The sequence below is a fragment of the Arachis ipaensis genome, chromosome B01 (assembly GCF_000816755.2).
Source record: "Arachis ipaensis cultivar K30076 chromosome B01, Araip1.1, whole genome shotgun sequence".
NCBI classification, from domain to species: domain Eukaryota; kingdom Viridiplantae; phylum Streptophyta; class Magnoliopsida; order Fabales; family Fabaceae; genus Arachis; species Arachis ipaensis.
In genome coordinates, this window is record NC_029785.2 from 133,910,463 (window position 1) to 133,928,250 (window position 17,788).

Consider the following 17,788-nt stretch of genomic DNA (forward strand, 5'->3'; position numbering starts at 1 on the left):
GATTAAGGTAAACAAGGTTTTAATCGATGGCAGAGCAGCAATAAGCCTTTTGCCGGAGAGGATGCTGATGAAGGTTGGCAAGCATCCTGATGATTTGGTTCCCACCAATATTGCCGCAACAGACTTTAGTGGTACTTCTACTCCTGCTAAAGGTTTGGTTACCTTAGGGGTGCGAGTGGGATCTTCTAATCGAAACACTATTTTCGTGGTGGTGCCTTCGAAAGCAAGTTATAATGCCTTATTAGGTCGGGACTGGATTCACGGAGTTGGAGCTGTACCATCTACTGTGCATCAGAGTGTCCTCTTTTGGACAGAAAATGGAAAACCTGAAATTGTTAAGGCTAATTCGAATTTGTATGTCGAACAACTACATGTTGATTTCAGAGTATATAGTCCAAAACTGAAGCCTTTAAATGTTGACAAGGTGTTAAATTCTTTCAACTGTGAGGGCTACTATTTGTCTTCAGAAGGTTTGATGGTGAAATTGCGTCATCCACACCTTACTATACCCTCAACTGGTTGGGACTGTTCGTCTTAAGAGGGATTCGAGACATTGCTCGATGGAACATGCACAAGATATTTCGGATTATATGGTAATTTTAAATAAACATATAAGTAATTTCCCTTCAGTAGAAAATAAAAATGATTCTTCTGATGAAGTCGAATCACTTAGGAACGTAGTTTCTTCTTCTTTTCACAGTAAAAATTCAATGTCTTTAATCGAATTTAGTCATGGTTTAAGTTCTTTTTCTTCTTGTAATACAAATGATGTTATTAGTCAAACTGCTGATGAAATAGCAGAAGTTCATTATATTGAAAATGAAGCTATTGTTAATCCAGCAAGTGATCAAGTTCATTCTATTCTTAATGAATCTGTTGATTTCTCTTTTGATTGTATCTATGAGTTAGAACCTTTGGGTTTTGAAAAGTATTCAGTGAAAGATGATGACCATGCAAAAGGCTTTGAGTCCCCAGATCCCCTAGAAGAAATTAATTTGGGATCTGCTAGTGATGTTTGAATTACTTACATTTGTAAGGGTCTTGCGGATCCTTTTCGAACTGAATTGTTCCATCTTTTACATGAGTTTAACGATTGTTTTGCTTTGGATTGTCATGAGATGCCTAGTCTCGATCGTTCTCTTGTGGAACATCGATTAGCATTAAATCCAAATGCTCGAAGTGTGAAGCAAACCCCTCGGCGCTTTGCTCTAGAAATCAATCAAAAGATTAAGGAAGAAATAGAACGGTTAATTAAAGCAAAATTTATCCAAACTGCACGCTATGCTGAATGGATTTCGAATATTGTTACTGTAATGAAGAAGAATGGGAAATTGAGGGTATGTATTGATTTTAGAGATATGAACAATGCTACCCCGAAAGATGAATATTTTATGCCTATAGCAGACATGTTAATTGATTCTGCAGCAGGGAATGGAATTTTAAGTTTTATGGACGGTTATTCAAGATATAACCAAATCTTCATCGCGAAATATGACGTGTCCAAAACTGCTTTTCGTTGCCCTGGGCTTTAGGCACTTATGAATGGGTAGTTATGCCATTCGGTTTGAAAAGTGCTGGTGCAACTTATCAACGGGCATTGAATGCCATATTCCATGAGCATATTGGGAATTTATGGAGGTATATATTGATGATGTCATGGTCAAGTTGAATTCAGTGAATCAACACATTGATCATCTGAGAAAGGCGTTTGTTAGTATGTGAAGAAAAGGATTAAAAATGAATCATTTGAAATGTGCCTTTGGAGTGTCGGCAGGGAACTTCCTGGGTTTTATTGTTCATAAAAAGGAGATTGCAATCGATAAGAATAAGGCTGATGAGATTTTAGCATTATATTCTCCTAAGTCGAAAAAAGAAGTGCAGTCGTTCCTGGGGAAGGTGAATTACCTTCGAAAGTGCATATCGAATCTTTCTGGCCGAACTCGAGTGTTTGCACCTTTAGTAAAACTAAAGAATAATTTACAGTTCGAATGGACAAACGAGCATCAACAGGCTGTTGAGTCAATAAAGGCTTATTTGTCCAAATCCTCGATAATGGCGAATGTTCGCCCACATGAGCCTTTGAAACTGTACATTGCTGTATCTACAAATACGATTGCGTGTATGTTAGCCCAAGACGATGAGAATGGTCATGAACGGGCCATTTATTACCTTAGTCGAGTATTGACTGATATCTAGACAAGGTATTCGCCAATAGAAAGAATGTGTTTGTCTTTATATTATGCATATATGAAATTAAAGTGTTATATGGTGGCCAAGCCTGTGAAAGTCATTACACAAACTGATCTTGTCAAATATATGTTGATTTATTCAGTGTTACGAGGCCGTTTGGGGAAATGGATGCTAGCTTTGGCAGAGTTCGATTTACAATACGTTCCAGCAAAGGCTGTAAAAGGCCAGGTCATTGCAGATTTTTTAGTTGATAATTCGAAAAACCTGAATGACCAGGGGGCAAATCTGCTTGATATTAAGGTCGATTATTGAAAGTTATATTTCGATGGATCGAAGCACAAAGATAGTGCAGGGGTAGAAATTCTCATTATTTCACCAGAAGGAATACCATCAGAATTTCTGTTTGAGCTAAAATATCCTTGCTCGAATAATATGGCAGAATATGAAGCTTTGATTTTAGGACTTGAGATTTTGATTGGGAAAGGTGCTTCGGAAGTTCAGATTTTAGGGGATTCCCAATTGGTGTTGAAGCAGTTATCGAAAGAGTTTAAGTGTAACAATGAGAAGTTGCAGAAATATTTGGCAACAACTTGGGAGTTGTTAACTTCCTTTCAAAAAATTTCATTGGTCCACATCCCAAGGATCCAAAACGAAATTGCCAATGAGTTTGCTCAGATTGCTTCGAGATATAAAATAGGTCCCGAAACATTGAAAAAATTGGCAGAAATTCACCAAATTTTAGTGCCTATAGATGAAAGAGAAGTTTTATGATTGGATGAATGGGGACATAATGATTGGAGAAAACCTATTTAAGGAATCCCAGCATTCGAGTTGATAGGAGGATAAAATTAAAAGCAATTAATTTTGTCTTAATGGCTGATGAGTTATATAAGAAAGGGATCGATGGGAGCCTTTCGAGATGTTTAAGTCAATATGACAAATATATTGCTTTAGGAGAAGTCCATAAAGGTATGTGGTGCTCATCAGGTTGTGATGAAAATGAAATGGGTTCTATATCGAAATCATATGTATTGGCCCTCTATGATTAAAGACTGTATTGATTATGCAAAGGCTTGTCAAGAGTGTCAACGCCATGGAGTGGTGCAACAGATTCCGGCATCTGAGTTGCATTCGATCATTAAGCCTTGGCCATTTTGAGGTTAGGCTTTAGACCTAATTGGATTGATACATCCCCCCTCGTCGACAAACCACAAATTTATTTTGGTGGCAATAGATTATTTCACGAAGTGGGTTGAAGCGGTTCCTCTGATAGAGGTTTGACAAAAGGAAATAATAGATTTTATCGAGGAACATATAATTCATCGATTTGGGATTCCTCAAACATTGAGTACTGACCAAGGAACTATGTTTACTGGTTAGCGAATAAAGAATTTTGCAGCTTCAAGAAACATTAATATGGTTACTTCAACCCCTTATTATGCACAGGCTAATGGACAAGTTGAGGCGGCAAATAAAATTTTGATCAATTTGATCAAAAAGCATATCGGAAGCAGACCTCGAACTTGGCATGAGACTTTGAGCCAAGTACTTTGGGCCTATCGAAACTTTCCAAGAGGATCGACAGGTACTTCTCCTTATAAATTGGTATATGGGTATGATAGCGTTTTGCCATTAGAAATTAATCTTAATACTCTGAGAGTATTGAAGCAAGATGATTGGCCTGTTGACGATGATTGGAACGCAATGTTCGATGAGTTAAATGATTTAGACTCAAACTGTATATTGGCGCTTGAAAATATGATGCGACAAAAAGAAAGCGTTGCTCGAAGTTATAATCGTCGAGTAAGGGAGAAATGCTTTAGTATTGGGGAGTTGGTTTTGAAGGTTATTTTGCCAATGGAAAAGAAGTCGAGATTTCTTGGCAAATGGTCCCATACTTGGGAAGGACCTTTTCAAATTATCGAATTATATTCCAAAAATGCATATTGAATCAAAAATATCGAGTCTGGGAATATAGTTAATTCAGTAAATGGGAAATACCCGAAGCAATATCATTATTTGTCAAACCAGAGTTAAAGATATAAATGCATGAGTCTAAAAAAAACAACAAAAGACATTATTACAAGTACTGATACCTTAAGGTGGAGAAATGTAAGGCGCCATAAGCTTTGCTAAGTCTGAGCATAGTTTAATCCTTTCACTGTCCAGAGCCGAAAGGGTTTCGGTTTGCTCGTACTCCTCATACTGGGCCTTGTCAAGTTGCTTCTCGCATTCTTCTTACTTGGCCTCAATATAACAGATTTCTTGTACAAGTTTTTGTTGTTTGTGTTGGACAGTAGCTAAAGGTATTGCTATATCAGCCTTCCTCTTTTGAATTTTAGCAAGTCTCATTAATTTGAGCCAGTTTTGCTTCAAGTGCTTCTTCTTCTTTATTATAGTAAGCTTGAGTGTAAAAAGCTTGAGAGATTCTTAGGTCAAATTCTTCACGAGAAGTTTTAATTGGTTGAGGAGCTGTGGTATAGCCTTCTGATTCAGTCCGGATCTTAGCCACCTTTTCTTTGACCTCTTGTAACTTGTTTGGACAGTTACACATCTATTGGTAACTTTTATGAATTGGTTGATTATAGCAGAGTATTAGGATGGAACCTGAAGTTCAAGAGACGAGTTTAAGACATCAGACAGAAGTGGATTCAGGGCTACATTATTTGTCCATTCAATGGGTGGATGCTCCAAGAGCCTGAGAAGGGTCAATAGTTGGTCTCGAGCATTCTTATCTAATTGGGAAGGGAGATTAGATATAGAAGGACATGCAGGTGCAGAAGTGGAAATAAGCACCTTGTCTTCTTGAATGACCTGGTTCAAGATGGTAACCAATTCAATTAGATCAATATCTGCAGACTTGGAAATCATACTCAAGTTTTTAGGTTCTAAATTAAAAGGAGTTTGAAGTTCAACATTTTTAAGTGGACTAAAAGATTTTTGTGGCAAAGGAATGGTCTCTGGAATTCAAGAAGGTGAATTAGAATTGGATTCTGGAACTCGGGAAGGGGAGTCAGAGTCAAGAGCCGCTTGCGATCCACTAAGAGCTCTAGCCTGAACTGGTGAAGGAGTACGATCAATGGCTACAGTTTGAGATGGTGAATGTTGCTCCTCTGATAAATCAACCACTTGTGTTTCAGTTAAAATTGGAGGAACCACCCGAATGGGTTCAACAAGTGCAATGGTTTGGATTGATGAGTGAGATTTGTGTTGTTCTAGCCTTGGTTGATTTTGTTATGTGGGTTGATCAAGGGCCAAAGAGGAAGTGATTGATTGAGCGGCGGTGACAGGTTGAAATAAAATATACATCAGTTGGAGTTTATTTCGATTGAATTAATATATTCGAAGTATTATAAAGTTACCAGAACAGGTATTCTTCTTCGAATCAATTCAGAGGATGGGTCAGATTCAATTTCATCATATGTGTTCGAAGATGCAGTAAGAAGATTTTGGATAGTTGGTTCATTGTCTTTGGAAGAGCTCTCACTTGATGTTTGTAGCTGTAACTAAAGGAAGAATCAAAATCAAGATAAGGTTAAGCAAATATGGTTTCAGAGAGTTTTTGGTAAAGAAAATATATATACCCTTCTAGAAGTCATTGAGGAAGCTTGTTGACTTTTCTTTGGAAGTTGTTTGGGGAGGTAGTAGCTTCGGCTTTTCTTTTCAAAAGCTTTTTTGGAGAGCCTTCAGCAGCAGGAGCAATTCGAATGATAGAATTTTTTATTTCTTCGAAGGTACGACTGCACTTAAAAAAGTAGGTAGTCCACCAATCGAAGCAAGATTTTTTAATGAATGAGCTACGCTCGTAAAAAAAGTGATTGTAGCCCATTCTGTGTTTTTGGTTCAAAGTAAGACAAATGTCGAGTTCTTCCTTCGAAGTCAAGCTAACATGGCAAAAAGGTTTGATGTGCTTAGGAAATGGAGTTGGAATAGCCTGGGAGAAGCCCAGTTGTCTAGCTGCATAGTGAGGAGCGTAAAGACTGGCTTTAAAATGTTCCTTCTTGTATTGTGGTAGCCCTATTAGGATCACTTGTACAACCAGTAAGTTTGCCCAGCTCCTGTTGGCAATTTCATCCTCTCGGTAGTCATTGGGGAAGAGGAGACGCTCAAGCCAGGCAGGACCACAATTTCGACGCAAAAAGGGAGCGAAATTGAGGTCATCAATATTGAAGTTTTACAAGAGTGGAAAAGAGAGAAAATGGCCCAAAATCGATTTTCCTCTGATTGAGCCTCTGGAAAGTGTGGCTTGAAGCTAGCCAATCGAAAGCCCTCAATGTGTTGCTTGTCAGATGCACCACCTCCAGGCTTTATCATGTATTTCTCGAAAACAGCATTTAGCCAGAGTTGGAGAAGTCAGAGAGGACCTCCCGTGCTAATCAAGAAGTTCTTTCGAAGACAATTGACAAACTGACCAAGTTCTTCGAAGATGTGCCCTAGGAGTAACTTCGCCAAGTTAATGTTATTCCCTTCATGTAGCAGGGCAGCAAGGGGATAGAAAAGTTTCTGCATCTGAACACTTTGAGAGCAGAAAACTATGACATTTAACCAATAAAATAAAAATGCCACATGTTCGTCATCCATTATAGGATCATTTTCTGCACCCATATGATGATCAATAAATTCATTGTAAGAAGTCATAGAACCTATTTTGTATTGTCGCTCGGAGCGCATATTAAAAGTAAAATCAGGGAGGCTTATTGGAAGTCCTGTGATAGCAGCCACATCAAGGAGCGACATGCCAATCATCCCACAAGGAAGATGAAAGTTGTTGGTGGTTCTGTTCCAAAAGTGAACCACAGCCCCAATCATCCAGGGATGCGTTGAATGAGAAAAATGAGAAAGTCGAAGAAGGTCTTGGATCCCAAGAGCCCCCTAGGCAACACTCTTCTCTGGTGCCAGACGCCTATGCCAGACCATAAAATAAATTTCTCGAGGAGTAACTTTGGGGTTGTTTCTGAAGGGTTTTTGGGAATTGGTGAGAAAAGAAATATCGAGGTCTTGACTAATCAGTAAATCTTTCCCATGGGCACTTGGGAAGAGAGGAAGCCTTCGGTTTGCCCTTTCTAAATTGTCAATAGGGCCAACAAAACAGTGAATTTCATCACTTACGGTGAAGGGGATAAGGATTTTGGGGTCGTCAATTTGAAGTTGAGGGTCTCCAATGATTTCATCATTGATTTGATTCAGGATGTGCAAAGACGGAGGAGTTGGTTGTTGGGTTGCTGGACCCTTACCCTTATCTTGAGTAGCGTGAGAAGATGAGGAAGCCATTGATGAATAAGGAGGAGAGTGAGAGATAAAAATAGCAGTTGCAGAATGGAACCAAATGCAAGGTTTCAAGGAGCGAAGATTCAAAAAGGGAAAAAGATAATGATGGGAAGTTTAAGTTAAATAAGGTTTTGCTTCCTAACCGTTGTTACAGAGAAGATTCAAAGAGAAAATAAGTAACTTTACGAGGAAGGCAAAGTGGTGGAAAGAGAAACTGAGAATCGTGGGAGACGTGTCAAACGGGTCAAAATTGATGGAGAAAGTAAATGACAATTATGACCAGTTAAGGTAATCAAAGACTGAATTATGATTAAGTGTTTTGTCTTCTAAAGAGTGACTTCAAGAAACGAACACGTTAATCCTAGGGGGCAATTTGTTAGTCAAGATAATTACTTTCGAAGGTTAAGTTGATTCGAAACGTTAATAAAGTTTCGGAATGAAAGCAGAGATCAAAAGAGATGCACGTGCAGGCATCAAGTGGGGAACTATTGGCACGGATTTGACGGACATGATAAATCGAGCAGCTACTCGAATGAGGAAGATCGAAGACTTTTTCGAGTTAAGGATTTTTCAGTAACGCTTTTGGGCAAAAGAGCGGGAACGGTTACCCAAAGTTTCGCACACAAGGGGCATCATGTCATTAATGGTCAGTTATGGAAATGGGTTATAAATATTAGAAAGTCTTAGGACGTCAGGGTTGGAACTTTTCTTCAGAAATACACTCAAGCACACTCATATCCCAGCGAATTTCTGAGTCTGCATTCGAATTCGATTTCTGTAGGGTTCCTTCCATGTCTTTATCTTTCTAATTTATGATTTTCAGCAAACTTTACTTTTCCTGTTCAATTTATCTTTTCAAGAAATTTTAAATTTCATTGTCAAATTTACATTCCAGCACTTTTAATTTTCATGTCAAAACCCCTTTAATTCAATCGAAGGCATTTTTATTGCTTTATTTAAATTCATTGCAAACCTTTTCGATTTTAGTCAGTTTATCTTATATTATTTTATTTCATACCCTTTAAACCTTTTTTAATGGTCGTCTAATTCGAAGACCTTTGATGCACTTATAGAAAAACTGGTACCTACAAAAGAGGAGTAGGTTTCGCTCCCAAACCATTAAAATTGAACTACCATCAATTTGTTAAAAATCGACAAAACATTAATATTAAAAATAACAAAAATTTCTTTTGATTTTTATATTTATTCTATACTTTACCATATTGTATTGAAAACTTCTTGTTATTGTTTTTAACAAATCTCAAAAAGAAATAAAAAAAAACCAAAAAATAAGACATTCTATTTTGCATTTTTTCTTTTTTTTTAGTGCACTTTATTTTTTCTTATTCTTAAATTTCTATTTTTTTCACTATATTTTTGTTTTCTCTTTTTCTATTTTTTTATCTATAACTAAAAAAATATATATACACGTAGTGCTAATACAAATTAATGTAGAAGAAAGAAACAAACAATGCAATAGAGGAGTAAAAGAAGAGGAATAAAAGAAGAGGGGAGAGAAAAGGTTGAAAATAGGGATGACAACGGGTCTCCATGGGGCGGGGCCCGCCCCCTGCCCCCCACCTCCAGAAACCCTTCCCGTCCCCGCCCCATCTCCGTGACGGGTAACGGGGACCCCGTCCCCGCCGGATATTAGGATATCCGCGGGATTTGGAGGAATTGAAGAAACAAATAAGAAAAAAATTTAAAAAGAAAAAAAAATCCAGTAAACAACAACAATTTCACAAAAATCTCATAATTATGATTCAATTTTGCAATAAAAAACTAAAAATCCAAACTTTAATTCCAATTTTATAGTAATAGAATCTAACTCTTATTTAAATTTATCAATTAACAAAATCCAGAACCTAAACATAAACCCAATTTCACATTAATATAATCAAAATCCTAAATCTAAACCCAATTCACATAAATAGATGTCCCAATTTCATATCAATTTCAACAATTAAAAATCAAAACAAATGTTAAAACCAGTTTAATCAATTAACAAAAACATCCAACTTATTGCAAGGTGGCCGACCACGGAGACAAAGCATAGTCATCATCATCTTCGCTGAGCAGAGGCGATGCAGAGTCGTGGTGGGAGAGGTGTCATCGGCGTCGTGGAGCAAAAGCGTTGTTGGAGGAAGCTTGTCATCAACGTCGCAGATCTGAGGCTTTGTTGCAAAGCAGAGGTGGAGGCGGCGGTGAAGCTTGCAGCAAGCAGTGAGCAAAGCAGTGAGAAGAAGAGTGAGCGGTGACAGCGATGGAAGAAGGTGAGCGATGGCAGCGACGGAGGAAAGTGAGCGGCGGTAGTGACAGAAGAAGGTGAGAGACTGAGAGTGAGAACGCAGAGATTGAGTGAGAGTGAGAGTGTGAGAGAGTGAGAGAGGCTCATGTGAGAGAGTGAGAGAGCGGCGCAGGGATAATGGTTTGAGGGGTTAGGGTTTCATCAAAGTTATATATATATATGAGGGTTATTTTTGTAATTTTACAATCACGGGTAATAAACGGATACCCACGGGACGGGGGCCTCTCCCCTGCCCCCGCCCCATTTATTATACGGGTACCCGTACCCGCCCCCCACAGGGAAAAAATGTCTCCCAAACCTGCTCTCCGGTGGGTAAATTTCCGCGAATATTCGGGCCGGGGATTTTTACCATCCCTAGTTGAAAACATTAATGAGTGTGTTTTAGAATTAACGGTTCTTTTTAATAATTAAATCTTTCTAACGGTTTTTTAGAATAATTTCCCTAAAACGAAACATAAAAGAAGTTGGAAAAAAAATCAGTAGTTTTTTTGTAACTTTGTTAGAGACTTAATTATAAGCATTTTTATTTTCCTAATATTTTTCAAAATATATAATTCAACAATTTGAGAGCAATGTTATCACTTTTTAATTACAAAAATATTGTTTATGTATTATATATTATATTCAAATTACCCAATATTTTTTAAAAACATAATTAAGTAACTTATGATTGAGATTTGAGAGTAATATCATCACTTCTAATTCAAAATATAGCCCATCTATTATATATTATTTTCAAATTACATGTAATATAAATATTCTTACTATAAAAAAACAAAATAACGAGAAAAGAGAGCAATTTTAAATTACATAAGAAAAAATTACAATATAAAATTGAAGGTAGTGATATTACTTTCCCTTATGATAATTAATTATTTACGCTTTCAATGTGTTTAAAATTACATAAAAATCACGTAAAAAGAAAAAGTTTAAATGATGAGAAGAATTAATAATGATGAAAAAAGAAGCAAAAGGAGGAAAAATGTTTTTATTTTTTGCCCCGTTCTCTTTCTTGAGTCTTTTTCTTTCTATCTGAATCTGCCCCGATTCGGCGGATAGGTTTTCATTTCATCTTACTCTCTCCTCCTCTTCTGTGTCTCCACATCCAATCCAAGCAACTAAGAAGGCAGCACCACCGAGGGTTTTTTCCTTCTCTGTTCTCTCTCTTCTCTCTCTCAGCCTTCGCATCTCACATCGGTTTTTTCTGAATGTGACTCAGATTCATTCACTTCTCCTCACTCAATTTTAGGGCTTTTCTTCTCTCTCCTCCCCCAAAACCCTCACTGTCACCATTCGATTCGCTCTTCAATTCCTCGATCTCACCATGGAGGCTCGAGATTCGTCCACTTCGCCGTCCTCCACCGCCGCCAACCGTGACGCCTCCTCCGTCACAGATGCCGACGATGCCGTCTTCACTGTCGCCGTCGCCCTCGCCAAGGATGCTGCCTTGCATTTTCAGTCTGGCAAGTTCGCTGAGTGCGTCGACGTCTTGAACCAGCTCTTGCAGAAGAAGCAAGACGATCCCAAGGTAGAGTGAATCACTCCTCTTTCCTTTTTTTGTCCATTTCCTATGTATTATCGATGCTGATGCCGCTGAAGTGTTCTCGATTTTATCACTTCCGTGTTACCATTCTATGTGACAAATTCTTGGTGCTTCTAGGCGTTTATTTATTTTATCGATGCTCGATTCTTGTTCTTGTTGCTATCTGTGTTCTGGATTTGATTGTAATTGCGATGCTTCAGCTGATTGATTTGTTGCTTAGATTTTTGTTTCCGTGGAGAGGTGAATCGCGGTTTTGGTACCCTCAGTGAGTGGTAGATAATAGTGAGTCTTGCCTTATGTGGATGGAAATGTGAGTGTGATTTGGTTGAACTGGTTTATATGAAATTCTATGGGTGCCTTAAGTGAAGTATAGACAGTAAGCTCTCGGGATGAAGCTTATTTGGCTGTAAATTTGAATGCAGATGGTTTGAACTGGTATTTGTGGGTTAGATGAGGTAGCCAGTGTCTGAGTAGACTGGATAAGTTGCATTGAGCTGCTTTGGATGGATGCATGGCAAAATGCTGCCTTATGTGATGTAAGGAACCACTAATAAGTAAGAACATTGAACACAGGGTGAATCAACTGGTGAAGGTTCTTATATTTTCAGAGGAAAGTGGGAAACATGTGCTCTGAATCCTATATGGAACATTGAATTTTAATGAATGATTTTGCTGGAAGAGGAATTATGGGATCATTTTCTGTACATGTATGATCTTTTTCATTCCGATTCTTTTGCTTTTTTTAGTTTCGGTTTTGCTCTAGCATAGAGTGCGACCTGTTTAACAGTGGAAAAGAGATTACTTGTCGCATGTACAACTCTAGGTCAATTTTGTAGAGTAGATTGATCAATGATACTTAAATAAACTTACACATTAATCACAGAATCTTGTGTAAGCCATTGGTTAAGGCCTTGATCACTCTGACAGTTTTATTTTTCTGAACTGTTGAGATTGTAAAATAGTTGCAAACCTTATCATCTGTACAAGTATGTGTTCTTCAGTATCCCATGTTTCCGCCAATATCCCAGTTTTGTTCTTTGCAGTTTCATGAAACTAGATATGTTTTCTCTCTGAATATATATATATCACTTATTCCTTTATGCATTCACCTAATGGATTGGGTATAATGTATGAACTATGATTAATTTACATGAATAATAACACTGGAGTAAGTTATTCTGCAGAAGTGCCTTTGTGGTAGAAATAAAATCATCTTTATTTTTCTTCTTTCTTTTGTAGTTTTCTAGAAAGCATGAATTTAATGGTGCTGTCCGCATAGTGCATATCAAGCCTCCCATACAAGTTTACAAATTAAAGTGCTTGATTTTATGGTAATGTTTGTATTATGATAAAATTTGTCATCATCCATGTTCAAACCTTGCAAGCTTTGTGTTCGCAAATCCTTGATATGTCAAGTGGGCAAATCCTTGCAAGCTTTGTGTTCGCCCACCAATCTTTGCGTCTTTATGTTGGTTGTTGGGTATTTGTTGTGTAAGACAATTTTAGTACAAATCCTAATCTTCAAGATTTTGAATCCTAATATTTCAGGTACTTCATAATATTGCAATCACGGAATTCTTCCGTGATGGATGTTCAGACCCCAAAAAGTTGCTTGAAGTACTTAATGGCATCAAGGTATGCTAATCTAAAATTCATCTCTCTATCTCTCTCTTAAATTTCTGCAAAATGGAAGTTTTGCATCTTTTATTATTAATTTTTTTTTGTGCTTTATATTCGAGGGAAACCATTTCTTGCCTTCATTATTAGAAAATTGGAAATTGAATGCCATTGACACTGATAGAGAACCAATGGCAGGATTAAAATGCAGATAGACTTAGGTCGTTAATTGACTTTTGTAAACACTAATTGCTAAATAGGCTCTTGGTTTCAGTTACTGAATGAATGCTTAAAATGTCAGGAGACCAAATTTTATAGAAAGGTTCTCATGATTTTTGATCTGTGAATTTGAATTCTTTGATTGGAATCAGAATGTCAATATGATTTCGATACCAGTAGGACATAGTATAATATAATTCATATGTTGATTCCCACTTCCGCCCCGCAACTTGGTTTCCTTCTCTTGGTGCTTTTACTTACTTATTCATGATATTTACAAAGGAGAAAATTATATATGAAGTGTGACCTGTGTGATAAGGTTGAAAGTTATGAAAAGATGGTGGAGAATGGTTGAATAGGTTTTTCTCATTTAGACATGCTGTTTATGATAATTTGAGTTGCAGCTTGAAGCTTTGGTATGTACTTATTTATGATTTCTGTTCTTATACCTTTTTTTTTTTTCCCTTTTCTCTGTTGGGCTTGATTCAGAGAAAAAGTGACGAGCTTGCCCTGGCTTCTGGAGAACAAGGGGAATCAGTTAACAATGTTGGAAATAAAGTTGTTTTGGGATCCAAATCACATCAGTTTTCAGGTGCAAATAGCACCAATACGATGTATGCAGATGAATTCGACTCTTCTGTGGCAATGCTAAATATTGTATGCTCTTTTGCTCCTTGTGTCATTTTGATTTATTTCTCTCACTTGACACTTGTTTTGTTGACGGACATATACTTATGATTTAATATCTTTGTTGATGTTTGATGTGGTTTTGTTCCTTAAATCTCTCTAGGCCATGATCTGGTTCCATCTCCATGACTATGCAAAGACATTATCAGTTTTGGAACCCCTATTTCAAAATATTGAACCCATAGATGAGGTACATCATATATCACGTATTATTTAATGTTACTTGGTTTTCAGAAGGTAGATTGATGTGTTCCTTTGTTTTACTCTGTTTCTTGTTCTCTTGCCTTAAGCAGACAACAGCTCTACATATTTGCCTTCTGCTGCTTGATGCTAGCCTTGCTTGCCATGATGCATCAAAATCAGCTGTAAGTTCTGTGATAATTTCACTAGCTGGTTTACCTTTTGATTTTTGGAAGTTTTGTTACTTAATGCATTGATGTTGACCCGATGATGGGTTTTGAATTTTCATTTATGCATTATGTATCCCCCCCTCCCCCTTTTAAGTAGTGTGTGGCCAGTTATTTCTTTGATGAATACATAAATATGGTTTCTTTTTACATAATTTGCAATTAGTTTTTAATCTGACTTTTTCTTTGATTAGTGGAACAATGAGCTCTTTTCCACTGTGATAAGTCATTGTTCTTTCCAAGCTAATGTTGGTCATGGTAGCTGAGTTTCTTGGATGATGATTTGCCAACTTAGTCTATTTAATTACTTTTATTTGTAGAGGTGTTCTTTGTTGGGAATGGCTGAATCTTATCTTCTTTGAGTGTACTTTTTAACTGTCAGATAGAGAAATGCACTTACTGACTGCAGGTTTCCAATACTATAATGATTATATGATATACTTATTTGTTAGGATTTGGATTATCTTATCCTAGCTTCCACCCATAAACCCTTCCAATTTGTGAGAGTTTGGGCAGGTGCAGGAAATTTAAACTGTAGTCTGATATACTTGTTAATGTGGTTGAAGTGAATGGTTAAGATATATAGATAGAACTCGCCTGATTTATGTTATATTATCTGATAAATTATGCTGTAAAACTCTTGTTGTGCATATCCATGGACTCTCCTAGTATCAGCCACTCGTTATCCTAGTTTGTTAGTCAAATGTGTGTTTTCTCCCCATCCCTCCCGTTTAAGCTTCTATATTTGTACATGTGCGCTGTTCTGAACTGGGCTTCATTTGCTTAGGACGTGTTGACTTATCTGGAAAAGGCATTTGGTGTTAGCACCATGAGTCAAGGTGACAATGGGAACTCTGCACAGCAGCAATCTGCAAATACAATGACAAAGTCTACACCTGTTGCCATTAATGCACCTGCTGCTGATGCATCCAGTTCAGATTTGGGGTCAGGTGCTAATGTCTCTGAAAATCATCTATCCAGAGCTCTATCTGAAGATACACTTGATTATGAAGCCATGATGTTGGATATGGGTGGACCAAATTTATCAAGGCCGATGGGTCCAACTTCAAATGATCTTTCAAAGGCTTTGGCTGATAGGTTTTCTACTATTGATTTAAAGCTTAAGTTGCAACTTTACAAGGTTCGGTTTCTGCTGCTGACTAGGAACTTGAAGCTAGCAAAACGTGAAGTCAAGCTAGCAATGAACATTGCACGTGGAAGAGATTCATCCATGGCTCTTCTTTTGAAATCTCAACTTGAATATGCTCGTGGTAACCACCGCAAAGCAATAAAGCTATTGATGGCATCAAGTAATCGGACAGACCCAGCATTTTCTAGCATTTTCAACAACAATATTGGGTGCATATATCATCAGCTTGGCAAATATCAGACGTCCTCATTATTCTTTTCAAAGGCATTAAATAATTGTTCATCCCTGCGGAAGGACCAACCCTCAAAGCTAGCCACTTTTTCCCAGGATAATTCTCTTCTTATCATTTACAATTGCGGTGTGCAGTACTTGGTCAGCGGGAAGCCACTACTTGCTGCTCGCTGTTTCCAAAAGGCAAGTTTGGTGTTTTACAAACAGCCTCTCTTGTGGCTCCGGATCTCAGAATGCTGTCTGATGGCTTTAGAAAAAGGCCTAATTGGATCAAGTCGGGTTTCTTCAGAGAAGTTGGAAGTTGGAGTTTGTGTTGTAGGGACGGGAAAATGGAGGCAACTTGTTTTGGGAGACCACTTTCCAGTTGGCGGAGATATGGGTTCATCTGAAAGGGACGATTGTCCTAGTGATGATGGACGGCTGAAGTTATCAATGACTCTTGCTCGGCAGTGCCTCTTGAATGCTCTGTACTTGCTGGACTCCAGTATTACAAATTTCGTGAAGTCTGATTTGCCATCGAATTCTTCTGTGGAGGAAACTGATACAAGTGAAGTGTTGTCTTCAAAGAATTCAAATCTTAAGAATTTACATGGCATCGATGCAAAGGCGTTTTCAGTAGCAGTAGGTTTAGGTCAGGTTAATTCAAATGGGGACACAAAAGAACAAAAGGGAGGAGCTGGTCAGGAACTCGTGCAGAACTCCCTTTCCTATTATGAAGAAGTTTGTAGAAGAGAACATCAACTGGTTAAGCAAGCTGTTCTTGCTAATCTGGCGTATGTGGAGCTGGAATTGGACAACCCAGTGAAGGCACTGGCAGTTGCAAAATCTCTCCTAGAACTACCAGAATGTTCCAGAATTTATGTCTTTCTTGGGCATGTTTATGCAGCTGAGGCTCTCTGTTTGCTGAATAGACCAAAGGAAGCTGCCGAACACTTGTCATTTTATTTGTCTGGGGGAAACAATGTTGAATTACCTTTCAGTCAAGAGGACTCTGAGAAATGGCGAGTGGAGAGGACGGTTGAAATTGAAGATTTAAATGGAGGGTCCACAGCAGCGAAGAATTTGTCTTCTGAGCAGACACAAAGTATTGTTTTCCTCAAGCCAGAGGAAGCGCGGGCATCCATTTATGCAAACTTTGCAGCAATGGCTGCAATGCAGGGTGAATTTGAGAAAGCCAGTTTGTTGGTTACACAGGCATTATCCATACTCCCAAACTCCCCAGAAGCCACACTCACTGCAGTTTATGTGGATCTCTTGCTTGGTAAGCCACAGGAAGCCCTAGCCAGATTAAAACGATGTAGCCGCATTAGGTTCCTTCCTAGTGGAATAAAATTGAATAAATCTTCTTGAGTGTTGTATGCTTGGGTTTATCATTGTGCCTTGCCCATTTGTCAGCGTTAGGTAGCAGGTAGGTTAATCCTTCCATAGCATTTGTAAAATATATAAAGTTCAACTCAGAATAATTTTTTCTTCCCTCTTTTTGAGTTCCTTTTCCTTAAAATTTTCAAATTTAGGGTTCAGTTGTAGGGTGGTGGCTGTGTTTTGATTAGTGCCAGTTTCCCACCTTTAAAACTTGAGGTGTAGATCTGATTCGGGTTGTGTTTTAGAGGCTAATTTAGTTGATATTCAAGAATAGGGGTCATGTACTTATGTTGAGAAAAACTGAAAAGGTGATAATTATTTCGAAATTCCATTTTTAATTCGAGGGGCAGATCTTTCTAATTCTAACTCTCACTATGGATTCTATCAACTTCGTTACTTCAGTTTCTCACTATTTATTGAACCTTGTGTACGGTACGTGACGCAAATTTTCATTTTTTTCCCTAAAGAAAACCATCAGAGAGGCCCCGCTTGCTTCTTCTGTCAGAAAATAAATCTAATGTGATAGATTCGTCGCTCTTGTGATTGAGCACATCACGAAGCAAACGATAAACCTGATTCTTACTTTACATATCCCATTATATTATCAACCTATAAAGTTTATAACTTTCGTATAAGCTTTCATCACTCATTCTGAGTATATAAACTTGGAGAGGGAGAGAATAATCACCGCTGCAACGGTTAAACATAACAGAAAAGTAAAAGTCTGAAACTGAATCTAACCAACTAAACTAACCTCGAGATAAACTTGGCTTTTATAATTAAAAGGAATTAATTTGTTTGATATT

General features: G+C 37.8%; 1 protein-coding gene across 3 annotated transcripts; it reads left to right on the top strand.

Moving 5' to 3' along the window:
- LOC107640373 (CCR4-NOT transcription complex subunit 10) lies at positions 10,733–17,342 on the top strand. Of its 3 annotated transcripts, none has more exons than XM_021105797.1 (7): positions 11,158–11,294; positions 12,549–12,640; positions 12,858–12,944; positions 13,635–13,802; positions 13,936–14,022; positions 14,126–14,197; positions 15,027–17,342. In XM_021105797.1, exons 2-7 carry the CDS (start codon positions 12,638–12,640, stop codon positions 16,968–16,970), a joined length of 2,361 nt encoding a protein of 786 aa, XP_020961456.1. In that variant the 5' UTR covers positions 11,158–11,294; positions 12,549–12,637; the 3' UTR covers positions 16,971–17,342. The 3 variants fall into 3 exon arrangements, with proteins under 3 accessions (XP_016199387.1, XP_020961456.1, XP_020961455.1); XM_021105796.1 differs by lacking the exon at positions 12,549–12,640 and adding an exon at positions 11,732–12,016 and having other exon boundaries at positions 11,231–11,294; XM_016343901.2 differs by lacking the exon at positions 12,549–12,640 and having other exon boundaries at positions 10,733–11,294.

What these genes read in the sequence shown, in the direction of transcription:
- LOC107640373 (XM_016343901.2), top strand. Translation starts at nt 11,091, where the DNA reads ATGGAGGCTCGAGATTCGTCCACTTCGCCGTCCTCCACCGCCGCCAAC. An exon ending in AGAAGCAAGACGATCCCAAG is followed by an intron (nt 11,295 to 12,857) that starts GTAGAGTGAATC and finishes CTAATATTTCAG; the next exon opens with GTACTTCATAATATTGCAAT. An exon ending in CTGTGGCAATGCTAAATATT is followed by an intron (nt 13,803 to 13,935) that starts GTATGCTCTTTT and finishes AAATCTCTCTAG; the next exon opens with GCCATGATCTGGTTCCATCT.